At 46.0% G+C, this 14,399-nt stretch overlaps 1 protein-coding gene across 9 annotated transcripts in view; it reads right to left on the reverse strand.

Annotated features, from left to right (window-relative positions):
- The window catches only part of brd3b (bromodomain containing 3b), a 72,313-nt gene that overhangs the window by 42,365 nt on the left and 15,549 nt on the right, over positions 1 to 14,399 (reverse strand). For 8 of the 9 annotated variants that reach the window (XM_080212291.1, XM_080212288.1, XM_080212287.1 and 5 more), the window contains exons 3-7: positions 8,687 to 9,019; positions 5,980 to 6,117; positions 3,856 to 3,985; positions 2,774 to 2,973; positions 1,606 to 1,977 (exon numbers count right to left, since the gene is read on the reverse strand). In XM_080212291.1, coding sequence (XP_080068417.1) covers positions 1,606 to 1,977; positions 2,774 to 2,973; positions 3,856 to 3,985; positions 5,980 to 6,117; positions 8,687 to 8,896 — 1,050 coding nt within the window. In that variant the 5' untranslated portion in view covers positions 8,897 to 9,019. Of the gene's footprint in view, positions 1 to 1,605; positions 1,978 to 2,773; positions 2,974 to 3,855; positions 3,986 to 5,979; positions 6,118 to 8,686; positions 9,020 to 13,992; positions 14,043 to 14,399 lie in introns of those variants that run through there. The other variant, XM_080212285.1, reaches the window with a different exon arrangement.

Raw genomic sequence — 14,399 nt, forward strand, 5'->3', positions numbered from 1 at the left:
ATTCAATAAGATCATGGCTGATCTGTCGTGTCTCAGTTCCACATTCCCGCCCTCTCCCCATAACCCTTAATCCCCTTGCCTATCAAAAACCTATCAACCCGCGTCTTAAATATATTTAGCGAGGCAGCCTCCACCACTTCAACGAGCAGAGAATTCCAGAGATTCACCACCCTTTGAGTGAAGAAGTTCCTCCTCAACTCCGTTCTAAACCGCCCCCCCTTTATCTTGAGGCTGTGCCCTCTAGTCCTACTGTCCTTTCTGAGCAGGAAGAGCCTCTCCACCTCTATCCTATCCATCCCATTCATCATCTTATATGTCTCAATGAGATCTCCCCTCATTCTTCTAAACTCTAACGAGTACAAGCCTAGTTTATTCAGCCTCTCCTCATAGTTCAACCCCCTCAACTCCGGTATCAGCCTAGTAAACCTCCTCTGCACTCCCTCCAAGGCCAAAATATCCTTGCGTAAGTGCGGCGACCAAAACTGCACACAGTACTCCAGCAGCGGCCTCACCAGTGCCCTATACAGCTGAAGCAAGACCTCCCTACTTTTATATTCAATCCCCCTCGTTATGAAGGCCAGCATCCAAGATTCCAAGGATCAAATGGCCTATTCCTGCTTCCTATTTTTATTAGGCTTTCTGATATTAGCTGTGAACAACCTACTGTCACCTCCAACAATGCAGTGTTCACTCAGTACCACATTTTACTATCAACCTCGATTTTTTTACTCACATTTTTAAAGTGGGATTTGAACCCAGAAGCATGAATGTTGCCTCCTGAATCATGGCTGACACACTTTGAGTCATTACTCTGTGTCAATGCTGTTTGGGGGAGTGCTATTGGCTGCTCTAGTTCCTACAGTACAACAGTGACTACACTTTAAAAGTTATTCATTAAGCGTAAAGAACATGGAGGCGTCCTCAGATTGTGAAAGGAGCAGGAGAACTGCAAGTCCTTTCTTTCTGCTTGCCTCAATTAAGGTTTGAGAGGGCATTGTTGCTCATAGAACCCATATCTGTGCCAGACTTTGTGCGTGGGATTGGGAGCAGTGCTGGGTGGGAAGGAATAAACTTCTGATTTGGAATTAATTTGCCTTCCCACTATTCAATACTGACCCTCATCCCAGAATTCTACACTTCCCTTTCACACAGACAGTCAATACCAAGACAGAGATCTGAAAGTAAGTGAAATGTGGTGATGCAGATCAGGGCTTGAATCTCCACGTGGGCAGCATGGCGGCACAGTGGTTAGCACTGCTGCCTCACAGCACCAGGAACCCGGGTTCAATTCCCAGCTTGGATCACTGTCTGTGCGGAGCCTGCATGTTCTCCCCATGTCTGCATGGGTTTCATCCGGCTGCTCCGGTTTCCTTCCACACTCCAAAGATGTGCAGGTTAGGTTGATGGGCCATGCTAAATTGACCCACAGTGTCAAGGGGAGTAGCAGGGTAAATATGTGAGGTTACCGGAATAGGGCCTGGGTGGGATTGATTGGTGCAGGCTCAAGGTGTCGAATGACCTCTGTTTGCACCGGAGGGATTCTATGATTCTAAGTCGAGGATGCAGCTGCTCTAGAACAATCCCTTGCTGTTGAGGCACACGTACTTTTACACTGCTGAGATCCATCGGGTGCTTAATGATTTCGTGATAATCGTGCAGTTCCAGGGCCTCAGCATCCACGGGTTTGTAGAAAGGCCATGCATAGGCTGCATGTTTCTTGGACAGCATTTCCCTCAAGATGTTGTCGCAGTGCCTCAGATGCTCTGTCAGTTTCCCCTTCTTCCCCAGGGGATGTTGGAGTTCCACCTCGTCCACGTCTTTCTTTGGTAGTTTGTTTGAACGCCCACTCTCTCGCCGTGACGCTAGCTTGGAGAGTTTGGCTTCTGCTGAAGCTGGAGGAGGGGACTCACTGTTGCTTGCAGTGATGGCACAGGTGCTGGGAGTCGTAGTGTCTGCTTTTCGTTTCACACCTTTTTTCTAGAACAAACAGAAGATTTTGACATCAATAACCAAATCAATCAACAACCTGCCCACTGCCCAAAACCATCAACTTTGAGTGATTGCATCACAATCTAAATCAGCCTCTCCTTGGCCACCTGTTATTCACCGTTGACAGGTTTGCCTAGTTTGCTATGGACGCTATTTCACATCATTGAAGTCAGTCTCCTAAATCGAGAATCTTCCTAAATCTAGAGTTGATTCACATTTGTTCACTTCAAACATTACCCAGAAATTGAACTGGCTCCAGGTGTGCACCATCCATGAGGAACTCTCCATGCTAATAAAGGATTCCACCCGGAGTGGGGAATGTTGAATTCCCTCCAACTACCACATTACACCTTCCTGCTTCCTCCTATCCCCCCACCCCCCACCCCCCAACCCCATCCTTTGTGTTCCCAGATGCCATGACCCACATTCTGGCTGAACTGCAGACAGCCCACATCCTTATCTTCACATGTAACAAGTACATTGTACCTTTTCAACAGGGACCAGTTTCCATGGTTCCTCATTTTCTATCTCACTCAGGTTCCCCTAACTCTATACAGTCAGCTAAAGGCCACATAAGCACCATTCTGAGCCTGTGCTTTTCCTCTCAGCCCACAGACTAGTGAACGGAGCTGAGATTTTCTTGTCCGTTTGCTGGATGCCACTCAGTGAGGCAGTAATTTCACACACACAAATCCTGCTAAGGCTGTCTGAATACGCAGAGGGCTGGTGACAGCCAATCACTGTACACTGACTAACCAATCAACAAGTGGAGCAGGGCTATTACCTTGGTGACCAGCTGTGTGGGTGGAGAAATTACTGGCATCACCGGGCTGGAGGACTGAGCAGGGACCGCTGTGACCTGGGTCAGCACGGAAGGTGGCACCGCAGTGGAGATGATGATGGGAGTCGGAGAAGTTTTGGGAGGAGCTTCTGGGAAGGCAGTTGGTTCGCTGGCTGAAGACACTGCTGCCACCTGCTGCATTCCTGCAAAGATTATGAACACATGAAACAGAGTTAATAAGATAACACATGCCAAGTATACAGGGCTTTTTGGTACCGTGTCAAAATCACTCAGTATCACCCCTCCCTTCCGCAGCTTGCTGCTTCACATCTACCTTTGCGAGAATCCAGCCACACTTGCTCAGAGGCAGGATCTTAGCAAGGTCAATCCAACATGGAAACAGGAATCAGAGTTTAATCCATTCCCTGGATAAGTGGCCAGTAAACTCCCCATCGTGCTACCAGACTGATATCCACCCACTGCCGACAGGCTTCAATAATCCATTCTGCTGTGATGGAGAAAGAGATTAAGAAAACCCAGGATCCAGCTCAAGAAGCAACTTCACTTCAGGAAAAATGGTTTCCTGCAAAATCATTAACTTTTTGCCAGGACACAGGTTTATCGAGCACCGAGCACACACCACAACCTTAGTTCATCCTTAATATAAGAGGAAACTTATAGACTGTTGCGCCACAGAATACATCACAGTCCAAGATCAATCCTGTACAGTTGCTGAGTAGTGATAACTGGCTGACTGGCCACCCCGCCCTGAAGGAGATGGGGCCTGAACCCCATAGCTGTCTTGAGTTACAAAGAACAACCCCACACGGGAAACAGGCCCTTTGGCCCAACGAGCCCGCGCCACCGCATCACCCTACACCTATTCTACCCTGCGTGTCTATGAATGGAACCCCTAACTTAGCCAGATTCAGGGGAGTTCTCTTTGTTCAGCAGAGATCAGGGTTGGGAGCCGGAAGATGAGGGTTGGAAGCTGGGACCATGTTGGTACATCCCAAGGGGAGATGGAGCCACAGGTTACTAATTAAATCTGATTTGTTCTCATGTACCTGTACAATCCGAGTTACCTGGCTGTTTTCGCCCTTTGCCTCTGGGCAATGGGGCCATCATTTCCACTTCTTCCTGGGGCATCTGTGCAACTTTCTGCAGGAAGATCTTCTCCAGGGTCTGTGCCATCAACACAATGTCATCACCAGGCTGCAAAAAAGGTGCAGGTTTGAAAGGGCACACTCACCGGGAATGATGGCAATTGAGGATGCATGATTCTTACTGAAATCATAGAATAACCATCACAAAATCACTCACATTCACTGCAGGTAAAGAGGGGAGATGACTCACTGAATCCATCAGCATAGAAGGAGACCACTCAATGCATCATTCCCACTTTGGTTCTTTGGAAGTGTTATCTAATTAGTCCCATTCATCCCTGCTCTTTTCCCATTGCCCTGCAAATTTTTCCACTTTGAATATTTATCAAATTCCCCCTTTGAAAGTTCCTGTTGAATCTGCTTCCACTGTCCTCTCATGCACCGCCTTCCAGACCACAACAACTCACTGTGTAAAGAAAAATTAACCTTATCTTTTCCCCCCGCCCTTTCAATCTGTCTCTCCTGTTTGTTGACCTTTCTGCCACTGGAAATGGTTTCTCTTAAAAATTAACAGGGTTTTAGTGGAATAAACAAACACCTCAACTAAATCTTCCTTTAACCTTCTCTATTCGAAGCAGAACAATCCCAGCTTCACTGGACTATACCTTTCCATAACGACAGAGAGAAAGGTACAATACAAGCTAGAGTGAAATAAGAGAGGAATGTTCCAGAAATATGCTATGTGTCTGTCAATCCTGGAAAGAGATGGACAGATTCTCCATTGAGGGTCCTTCCTGCTCTCAGTTGATGTTCTGGGTGGATATTCCAGCACCCTAATTTCTGTTACTTACCACTTTATTATAGTAACAGATACTCAGTTGGGTGATGAGGCAGTTATTCTATTTAAAGCTATTAAGCTGGTTAAGACCACAACTTGGCTATTCCAAGGGAAAGTAACAAAATGACAATGTCTTCAGGCCAATTAGATTCTAATTGTTGAATAAAGCTCAGGAAGATTGGCAAAAGGTTTTAAATCCTCAACTACACCTTTTTATTCATTCACAGGTTGAGATGGGCCAACAGTCATTCGTCATCCCTAATTGCCCTTGAGAAGGTTTTGATGCCCCACCACCTTCTTGACAACTGAGTGAATGCCTTGCTAGGCCATTCCAGGGGGCAGTTAAAAGTCAATATCACATTGTTATGGGTCAGGGGTCAGATGAAGATCCAAGCCAGGTCTGAACAGTATGATTTCATTTATGAAATTTCATTAGTGACCTGGATGGATTGTCAGAAAACAGGGGCATGTTTAAGTGAAGTATGGTTTACTGTAGGATATTAGAAATTAGGTATAGATTTAATTGAGTTTAATTTAGTGTTTTTGTGTAGGAAAAGGTACAACTCGAGTTAGATTCATGTTGGACAAAGGTGTTGACTTTTTTTTGGTTTCAGTTCAAACTGTGTTACTATTGTCGTCGAGGTTTACAGTATGGAAACAGATCCTTCAGCCCAACTTGACCATGCTGCCCTTTTTAATTCCTAAGCCAGTACCAATTGCCTGCATTTGTCCCATATCCCCTCTATACCCATCTTACTCATGTAACTGTCCAGAAGCTTTTTAAAAAACAAAATTGTACCCACCTCTAGCAGCTTGTTCCAGACACTCACCACCCTGTGTGTGAAAAAATTGCCCCTCTGGACCCTTTTGTATCTCTCCCCTGTTGTGCGGAGAGAGTTTTACGATGGGAAAAGTAAACATGAGCGTGGGGAAAGAATGAGATGTTGCTTAGCAACCTGAGGCCACTTTTAGAGAACATACCTTTCTTGAGTTTAGTTTGAACTGAAAGCCAGAGTAGAAGAAGCGTAATAGAGCGCGGCGGCATCTCTCAGCTTTTCTCGAAGAAATGCCATACGGATTATTAATCCAGGCCATAAGTAGTTTACTAGATTAGTCATCATGTAACAGAACCACTGTGCAACCAATCCTGCTCTTCAGAGAGGGCAGATTAAATGGCAGGAGTGACTGACAGTAATTGGGTGAAGGACACTTGATTGACAAGAAACGTGAACATAAAGGAAGACTTTACAAGGCAGATGTGTTACCTTGTTGTAGATGTAGCAGTTGGTAAACATGGTATTGAAATCCTGCATACACTCACTCGCACTCCAGTAATAGTTGTTCTCTAGCCGTTTCTTTATTGTCCCCATATCCATGGGCTGTTTGATAATTTTATGATAATCCTGGAAGATAGATTTTGCAGGAAATCATTTCAAATTCTAAAAGAAAACTTTTGAGTATGTTTCTCGCATACTAGTACACTAACATCATTCCCGGACAGTATTGGCCCACCTGCCTAGTAGCCACCTACTCACCGGTCAGGCCAGAAACACTAATTTGTTGTAATTCACATACACAGCTCACCATCGTACTGCTATTTTAACAGAGAGAATCCAAACTTGTTATCAGTTCAGTAATGCCATCTCCTTCTAGAAACTGAGTAGTCTCATACAGAGCAACAAGTGTCTGACCACATGGCACTCAGTTTAAATCTTCTGAACACAAAAGCCAAAATCAAATAGCCATGCCAGCCCTGGCCCGGGGTAACACACGCTCAGAATTAAGTCGCAATAACATTATTAACTATCTCTTCAAGGGAAAAGGAGCAACCGATTCTATTGATTAGCTCCTGTTGTTGTAATGCCCCACAATCTCTCATCCATTGTGTAAGATTTTTTTTCTGGATTTGCTCTTCGGTGATTCAGTTGGACTTGCTAGGTTCTGTCCTCTCTAACTAGTGAGAAGAACGGTCCCCATCTACCCTGTCAATTCTTAGTCAGATCACCCCTTAACCTACACCAAATTAAAGCTGTCATTAATCCTCAATACATCCTTCCACAAGCAAATCAGAAATGGAAGCACAGCTGCAGTTCTTAAGAACATAGGAAATTGGAGCAGGAGTAGGCCATCTAGCCCCTCGAGCCTGCCCCGCCATTCAATAAGACCATGGCTGATCTGAAGTGGATAAGTTCTACTTTCCCGCTTTCTCCCCATAACCCTTAATTCCCTTATCGATCAGAAACCTATCTACTCGTGACTTAAACATATTCAACGAGGTAGCTTCCACCAATTCAATGGGCAGAGAATTCCAGAGATTCACTACACTCTGAGAGAAGAAGTTCCTCCTCAACTCTGTTCTAAACTGACCTTCCCCCCCCTTACTTATTACGCCCTCTAGTTTTGGTTTCCTTTTAAGTGGAAAGAATCTCTTTGCCTCTACCCTATCTAGCCCCTTCATTATCTTACGTCTCTATAAGATCCCCCCTCAGCCTTCTAAACGCCGAGTACAGGCCCAATCTACTCAATCTCTCCTCATAAGCTAACCCCTCATCTCCGGTATCAACTTGGTGAATCTTCTCTGTACTCCCTCCAAGGCCAATATATCTTTTCGCAAATAAGGGGACCAAAATTGCACACAGTACTTCAGTTGCGGCCTCACCAGTGCCTTGTACAGTTGCAGCAAGACCTCCCTGGTTTTATATTCTATCCCCCTCGCTATAAAGGCCAACATTCCATTCGCCTTCTTGATCACCTGCTGCACCTGCAGACTGAGTTTTTGCAATTCGTGCACAAGGACCCCCAGGTCCCTCTGCACAGTAGTATGTTGCAGCTTTTCACCATTTAAATAGTTTACTTGCTAGGTACCTGAGTAAGTGCAGCAGCATCATCTTCCTTTCATATTCTTCACTTCTTATAATAAAGCCCAAAATTCCATTATTCTTTTGACCACTTTTCTTTTTTCAGCTATTTACATGAACTCCCAGCCCCAACAATTTCATTATTTCATCACTCATCAAGCATCCCTGGATTTTCAAGCAGTGCTCACCGGTCAGTGATCAGGAACAAGAACCATGGCTGATTTCCCCTCTCTCTAATCCAAGGGTGTTACGGGACAGTGACCTGATATCTGCCTCTCTCTCAAACCCAGGGATCACTGGCCAGTGATCAGGAGCAGGAACTCTGGTTGATTTCCGTTTTGTCTAGCCGACACTGAGGGCAATTTCCCACCCACATACTTGAGATCAACACTGCAGACCAAGGTTAGGGTGAAGATAGGACCAGGTAATCTACCCGGCTAGAGCCAGCATGGCTACTTGATTTTGGCTTTTGCATCTAGAGGATTTAAACTGCGTGCCATGTGATCAGACACTTGTTAAACAAAGAACAACCCAGCAGGGGAAACAGGCCCTTCGGCCCAACGAGCCCACGCCGCCCCTTCAACAAAGCATTTTCCTACACCTACCCTGTGTGTATGTGAATGGAACCCCTAATGTAGCCAGATTCAGGGGAGAATAGTGTCAATTTGGTACACCAATCAGCTTAAGAGCACATCTTTGGGGTGTGGGAGGAAACCAGAGCACCCGGAGGAATCCCATGCAACCACAGGGAGAATGCGCAAACTCCCACAGACAGAGGCCCAAATCCATGCATCCGCACAGCTAGCAGTGATAGTCACTGAGCTGCTGTGGTGCCCCTCTGATGGTCCAGGATTAAGCATACACAATGACACGAAGTACTAGGCCACTCTCGGAACCTCCAAGAGCAGCCCACGCACGACCCACCGTGTGCAAGCCCCTCGTTTGACAACAAGGTGGACAAAGTGTTGTAGTCATCACTGCAATGGGATGCTTCTGAGCCATGAACCAATTATTACTTTAAGCAGAATACACAAAAATAAATAAAGTGTTGTTGTTAATCAATTTCCTTCACATGAATAACTTGATCTAATAATGCAACTGGAGCGTGACTTACCGGCAGGTTAAGTTTCTTCGCATCAACTGGGACATGGAAGGGCCAGGCGAACTGGTGTTTCCACAGTGTTTTCACCACCCCTTTCAGCATGTACTGCAGCTGGTTAGTCACACGCCCAGGCCTGTTGGTGTTCATAACCTCTGGCAGCGAAATGATGTCTGTCCCAATGGAGGCCAGTGGCTGCACAGCAGGAGCTGCTGCTGCTGACATCTGCGGGCTCCACAACACGTCACAACTCAATGACAGCCTCTGGACTCTCCTCTTTGTTCAAAGCTCCCCAAATGTAACTGAAATCCCATCTCTCATCACTCCAACTTCCCTCTATTGTGCAAACTGTAGAAAGAAAGTGTCATGTTAGAAGAGGATTTATCAGAAAAAAAGTTTAAAGTTTATTTATTAGTCACAAATAAGGCTTACATTAACACTGCAATGAAGTTACTATGAAAATCCCCTGGTGGCCACAGTCTGGTGCCTGTTCAGGTCAATGCACCTAACCAGCACGCCTTTCAGAACGTGGGAGGAAACCAGAGCACCCAGAGGAAACCCACACGGAGAGAACATGCAAACTCCATACAGACAGTGTCCCGAACAGGAATGGAACCTGGGTCCCTGGCGCTGTGAAGCAGCAGTGCTAACCACTGTGTCACCGTGTATGAACAAAACACACCATATCACCACAAAAATATCAGGAGGCAGCATTGGACACATGTCACCATGCCAACAGGGCGGTGCTGGGAACATCCACATTACATGCCTGGTTAAAGGATGGTATAAAAAAAAGGTGCTGCATGAAACTCAGTAAATTCTTCTGCCCGCTCAGATTTTTTGGCAGCTGATGTGCTGTTTGGGAATATAACACAAAAACTAAGAACAACAGATTATTCAGTCCCTCCCTCAAGCTTGCTCTGCCATTCAATAAGATTGTGGCAGATCTGATTTTGGGCTAAACTCAACTCCCTTATCAAACCACACAAGTCTCAGAATTGCAATGATTCAAGGTTTCAAGGAACAGCAGATTCTGGCTTCAATATTTAACAAAATATATCACCAAATGAAAACTCAGTCTGCGCTGGTACCAAGCACTTAAGCAGCATCTCTCTCTCTCTATCACACAAACCGAGCTGAGACTGAGGTAACTCGCATTCCCAACAGATTTTAGTTAAAGCGTGATAATTTCTAAACATGTATATGAGCTTTTAAAATCAAATAACTAGAGATCTGCATACAAAGAGAAACAGTAACCAGGTCCCAGGCTGTTTTCCACTTGGATCATTTCACATTGACTTACTCCCCTCTGATTCGTTGACAAGGTTACGCAATGAGAAGATGTGAAATACCAAGTACCAAAAATAACCCAAAGCACTCACGAGAAAGAAGATTCAACCAGAGCAGCGGCATCATACCAATGTCTTTTCAATATTTCAAAGCAGCCTTTTCAATATGTCAACTCACAGAAAACGACGTGCCCGGATAAGCACTCAGATACCGCGCAGGCCAGCTGGCGGGGGTATTCGCAGGCATCTTTAATCTCTCTTTACATCAATCTGAGGTCACTATCTGTTTCAAGACAACGACCATGATCCCAGTACAAAAAAAAGCCAAACAGCATGTCTTAATTAGTGACTATCATCCAGTGTCTGAGAGTCATCATTATGAAGTGCTTCGAAATGTTAGTCAAGGCACAAATCAATTCCAGCCTCCCTGGTTCACCTACCGCCACAACAGGTCCATAGCAGACATCATTTTTGTAGCGGGTAGGTCGTGCCTTACTAACCTTATTGAGTTTTTTGAAAAAGTGACCAAAGAGGTGGATGGGGGTAAGGCAGTTGACGTGGTATATATGGATTTTAGTAAGGCGTTTGATAAGGTTCACCATGGTAGGCTTCTGCAGAAAATGCAGATGTATGGGATTGGGGGTAATCTAGGAAATTGGATCAGGAATTGGCTAGCGGATAGGAGACAGAGGGTGGTGGTTGATGGTAAATATTCGTCATGGAGTTCGGTTACGAGTGGTGTGCCTCAGGGATCTGTTTTGGGGCCACTGCTGTTTGTAATTTTTATTAATGATCTGGATGAGGGTATAGTTGGGTGGATTAGTAAATTTGCTGATGACACCAAAGTCGGAGGTGTGGTAGATTGTGAGGAAGGGTGTCATAGTTTGCAGGAAGACTTGGACAGGTTGCAGAGCTGGGCCGAGAGGTGGCAGATGGAGTTTAATGCGGAGGAGTGTGAGGTAATTCACTTTGGTAGGAATAACAGATGTGTTGAGTATAGGGCTAACGGGAGGACTTTGAATAGTGTGGATGAACAGAGGGATCTAGGTGTACGTGTACATAGATCCCTGAAAGTTGGGAATCAAGTAGATAGGGTTGTTAAGAAGGCATACGGTGTCTTGGCGTTTATTGGTAGGGGGATTGAATTTAGGAGTCGCAGCGTCATGTTGCAACTGTACACAACTCTGGTGCGGCCGCACTTGGAGTACTGTGTGCAGTTCTGGTCCCCACATTACAGGAAGGATGTGGAGGCTTTGGAGAGGGTGCAGAGGAGGTTTACCAGGATGTTGCCTGGTATGGAGGGGAGGTCCTATGAGGGGAGACTGAGGGATTTGGGGTTGTTTTCGCTGGAAAGAAGGCGGCTAAGAGGGGATCTTATTGAAACATATAAGATGATTAGAGGTTTAGATAGGGTGGATAGTGATAGCCTTTTTCCTCGGATGGAGAAAGCTAGCACGAGGGGGCATGGCTTTAAATTAAGGGGGGGTAGTTATAGGACGGATGTCAGGGGTAGGTTCTTTACCCAGAGGGTGGTGAGGGATTGGAATGTCCTGCCTGCTGCGGTTGTAAATGCGCCTAGTTTGGGGGCGTTTAAGAGATCCGTGGATAGGTTTATGGACGAAAAGGGATTGGTTTAGGTTAGTGGGTCATTGTTTTTTAACTGGTCGGCGCAACATCGTGGGCCGAAGGGCCTGTTCTGCGCTGTAATGTTCTATGATCTTCCTGGCCCTACACTTAACCCTGGAATACCTAGATAACAAAGACACCTGTCAGATTCCTATTTATTGAGTACAGCTCAGCCTTCAATACCATTATTTTTACGAGACTGGTCTCACAACTACATTGCCTGGGGCTCGGTCCTCCCTCTGCAGCTGGATCCTACATTTTTTAACCCAGAGACCACAATCATAAGGATCAACAACACCTCCCTCACAATTCTCCTCAACACCAGTGCCCCACAAGACTGTGTCTTCAGCCCCTTACTACACTCCTTACACACCTATGACTGTGCAGCCAAATTCACCTTCAACTCCATTTTCAAGTTTGCGGATGACACCACCGTAGTGGGTCGAATTTCAAACAAATGATGAGACGGAGTATAGGAATGAAATAGAGAATCTGATGAACTGGTGTGACAATAATAATCTCTCCCTCAATGTCAGCAAAACAAAGGAGATAGTCATTGACTTCAGGAAGTGTAGTGGAGAACTTGCCCCTGTCTACATCAACAGGGATGAAGTGTAAATGTTTGAGAGCTTCAGGTTTCAAGGTGTCTAGATCACCAACTTGTCCTGGTCCCTCCATGATAACACTATAGTTAAGAAAGCCCACCAACGCCTCTACTTTCTCAGAAGACTGAGGAAAGACTGACTGGCTTGTCAGCTACGACTCTTATCAAAGCATTCTTTCTGGTTGTATCACAGCTTGGTATGGCTCCTGTTCTGCCCAAGACCCCAAAAAATGACAAAGGGTTGTGAAGGAAGCCGAGTCCATAGTGCAAAGCAGCCTCCCATCCATTGACACTGTCTACGCTCGCCACTGCCCCAGGAAAGCAGCCAGCATAGTCAAGGGCTCCACACACCCTGGACATTCTCCCTTCCACCTTCTTCCGTCAGGAAAAAGATACAAAAGTTTGAGGTCATATACCAGCCGACTCGAGAACAGCTTCTTCCCTGCTGCTGTCAGGGTTTTGAATGGGTCCACATTGTATTAAGTTGATCTTTCTCTACATTCTAGCTATGACTGTAACACTACATTCTGCATTCTTTCCTTCTCTGTGAACGATACATTTTGTCTGTACAGTGCACAAGAAACAATACTTTTCATTTTATACTGATGCATGTGATAAGAATAAATCAAATCAAGAAGATATCCTATATGTACATCAATGGGAAAAGGATAACCGGGCAAAGAATAGGGTCCATTGTGGGCCAATCTTTGGGTGGAGCCAGGGGACATTGGTAGAATGTTGAGTGACTACGTCACATCCGTCTTCACCCAAGAGAATGAGGATAAAGGCATGGAATTCTGGGAGGGACACTGCAGGTTTCTTGAGCAAATTGACATAGGGAGTGACAAGGTGTTGGAGGTGCTGTGTAGGCTTAAAAAGTGGACAAAATCCAAGTCTGGATAAATGGCTGCAAGGGAGAAGGCTGCAAGGGAGAAGGCTGCAAGGGAGAAGGCTGCAAGGGAGAAGGCTGCAAGGGAGAAGGCTGCAAGGGAGAAGGCTGCAAGGGAGAAGGCTGCAAGGGAGAAGGCTGCAAGGGAGAAGGCTGCAAGGGAGAAGGCTGCAAGGGAGAAGGCTGCAAGGGAGAAGGCTGCAAGGGAGAAGGCTGCAAGGGAGAAGGCTGCAAGGGAGAAGGCTGCAAGGGAGAAGGCTGCAAGGGAGAAGGCTGCAAGGGAGAAGGCTGCAAGGGAGAAGGCTGCAAGGGAGAAGGCTGCAAGGGAGAAGGCTGCAAGGGAGAAGGCTGCAAGGGAGAAGGCTGCAAGGGAGAAGGCTGCAAGGGAGAAGGCTGCAAGGGAGAAGGCTGCAAGGGAGAAGGCTGCAAGGGAGAAGGCTGCAAGGGAGAAGGCTGCAAGGGAGAAGGCTGCAAGGGCTCTGACCCAGGTTTTTTAAGAATACAAACCCCTCGATTCAGTAAATGAAGGCTCACCCAGTAAGGAAGGAGCGGTGGGGTGTTTAAAGCCAGCTGACTTCACTCAGGCTGACAATTGATGGACACAGTGCTGACCTGCACTCTGCAGCACCAGGACAGCATTCAGAACTCACTGCAAATAAAGGGGGATGGTGATTATTATAAATTGCATGGCAAAGCTAAGCTTGTTTCCCTTCGAAACATATGAACAAGGAGCAGATAGGCAATGGGGGGGGGGGGGGTGGTTACAGGAATAGGGTGGCATGTAGATCTGGATGGGATGCTCTTTCAGAAAGTCAGTGCAGACTCGATGGGACGAATGGCCTCTTCTGCACTGTAGGGATTATATGATTCTCAGTGGCGTCTTAGTCTTTTAAACTGCAGGTACAAGACTAACCTGTCCAAAAGAGAAAACGCTGGAAAATCTCAGCACGTCTGGTGGCATCTGTAAGGAAAGAAAAGAGCTGACGTCGAGTCCAGATGATCCTTTGTCAAACTTACTGATGCTGCCAGACATGAGATTTTCCAGTGTTTTCTCCTTTGGTTTCAGATTACAGCATCCTCAGTAATTTGCTTTTATTTACTAACCTGTCCAATCTTTCCTCATCAGACAACCCACCCATTCCTGGTAGTAGAATAAAGAACAAAGAAAATTACAACACAGGAACAGGCCCTTTTGCCTTCCAGGCCTGCACCAACCATGCTGCCCGACTTAACTAAAACCCCCTACTCTTTCAAGGACCATATTCCTCTGCTCCCATCCTATTCATATACCTGTCAAGATGCCCCTTAAAAGTCACTACC

Source organism: Carcharhinus amblyrhynchos, chromosome 25 (assembly GCF_965287045.1).
Source record: "Carcharhinus amblyrhynchos chromosome 25, sCarAmb.v2.hapA, whole genome shotgun sequence".
In the NCBI taxonomy this organism is placed as follows: Eukaryota; Metazoa; Chordata; class Chondrichthyes; order Carcharhiniformes; family Carcharhinidae; genus Carcharhinus; species Carcharhinus amblyrhynchos.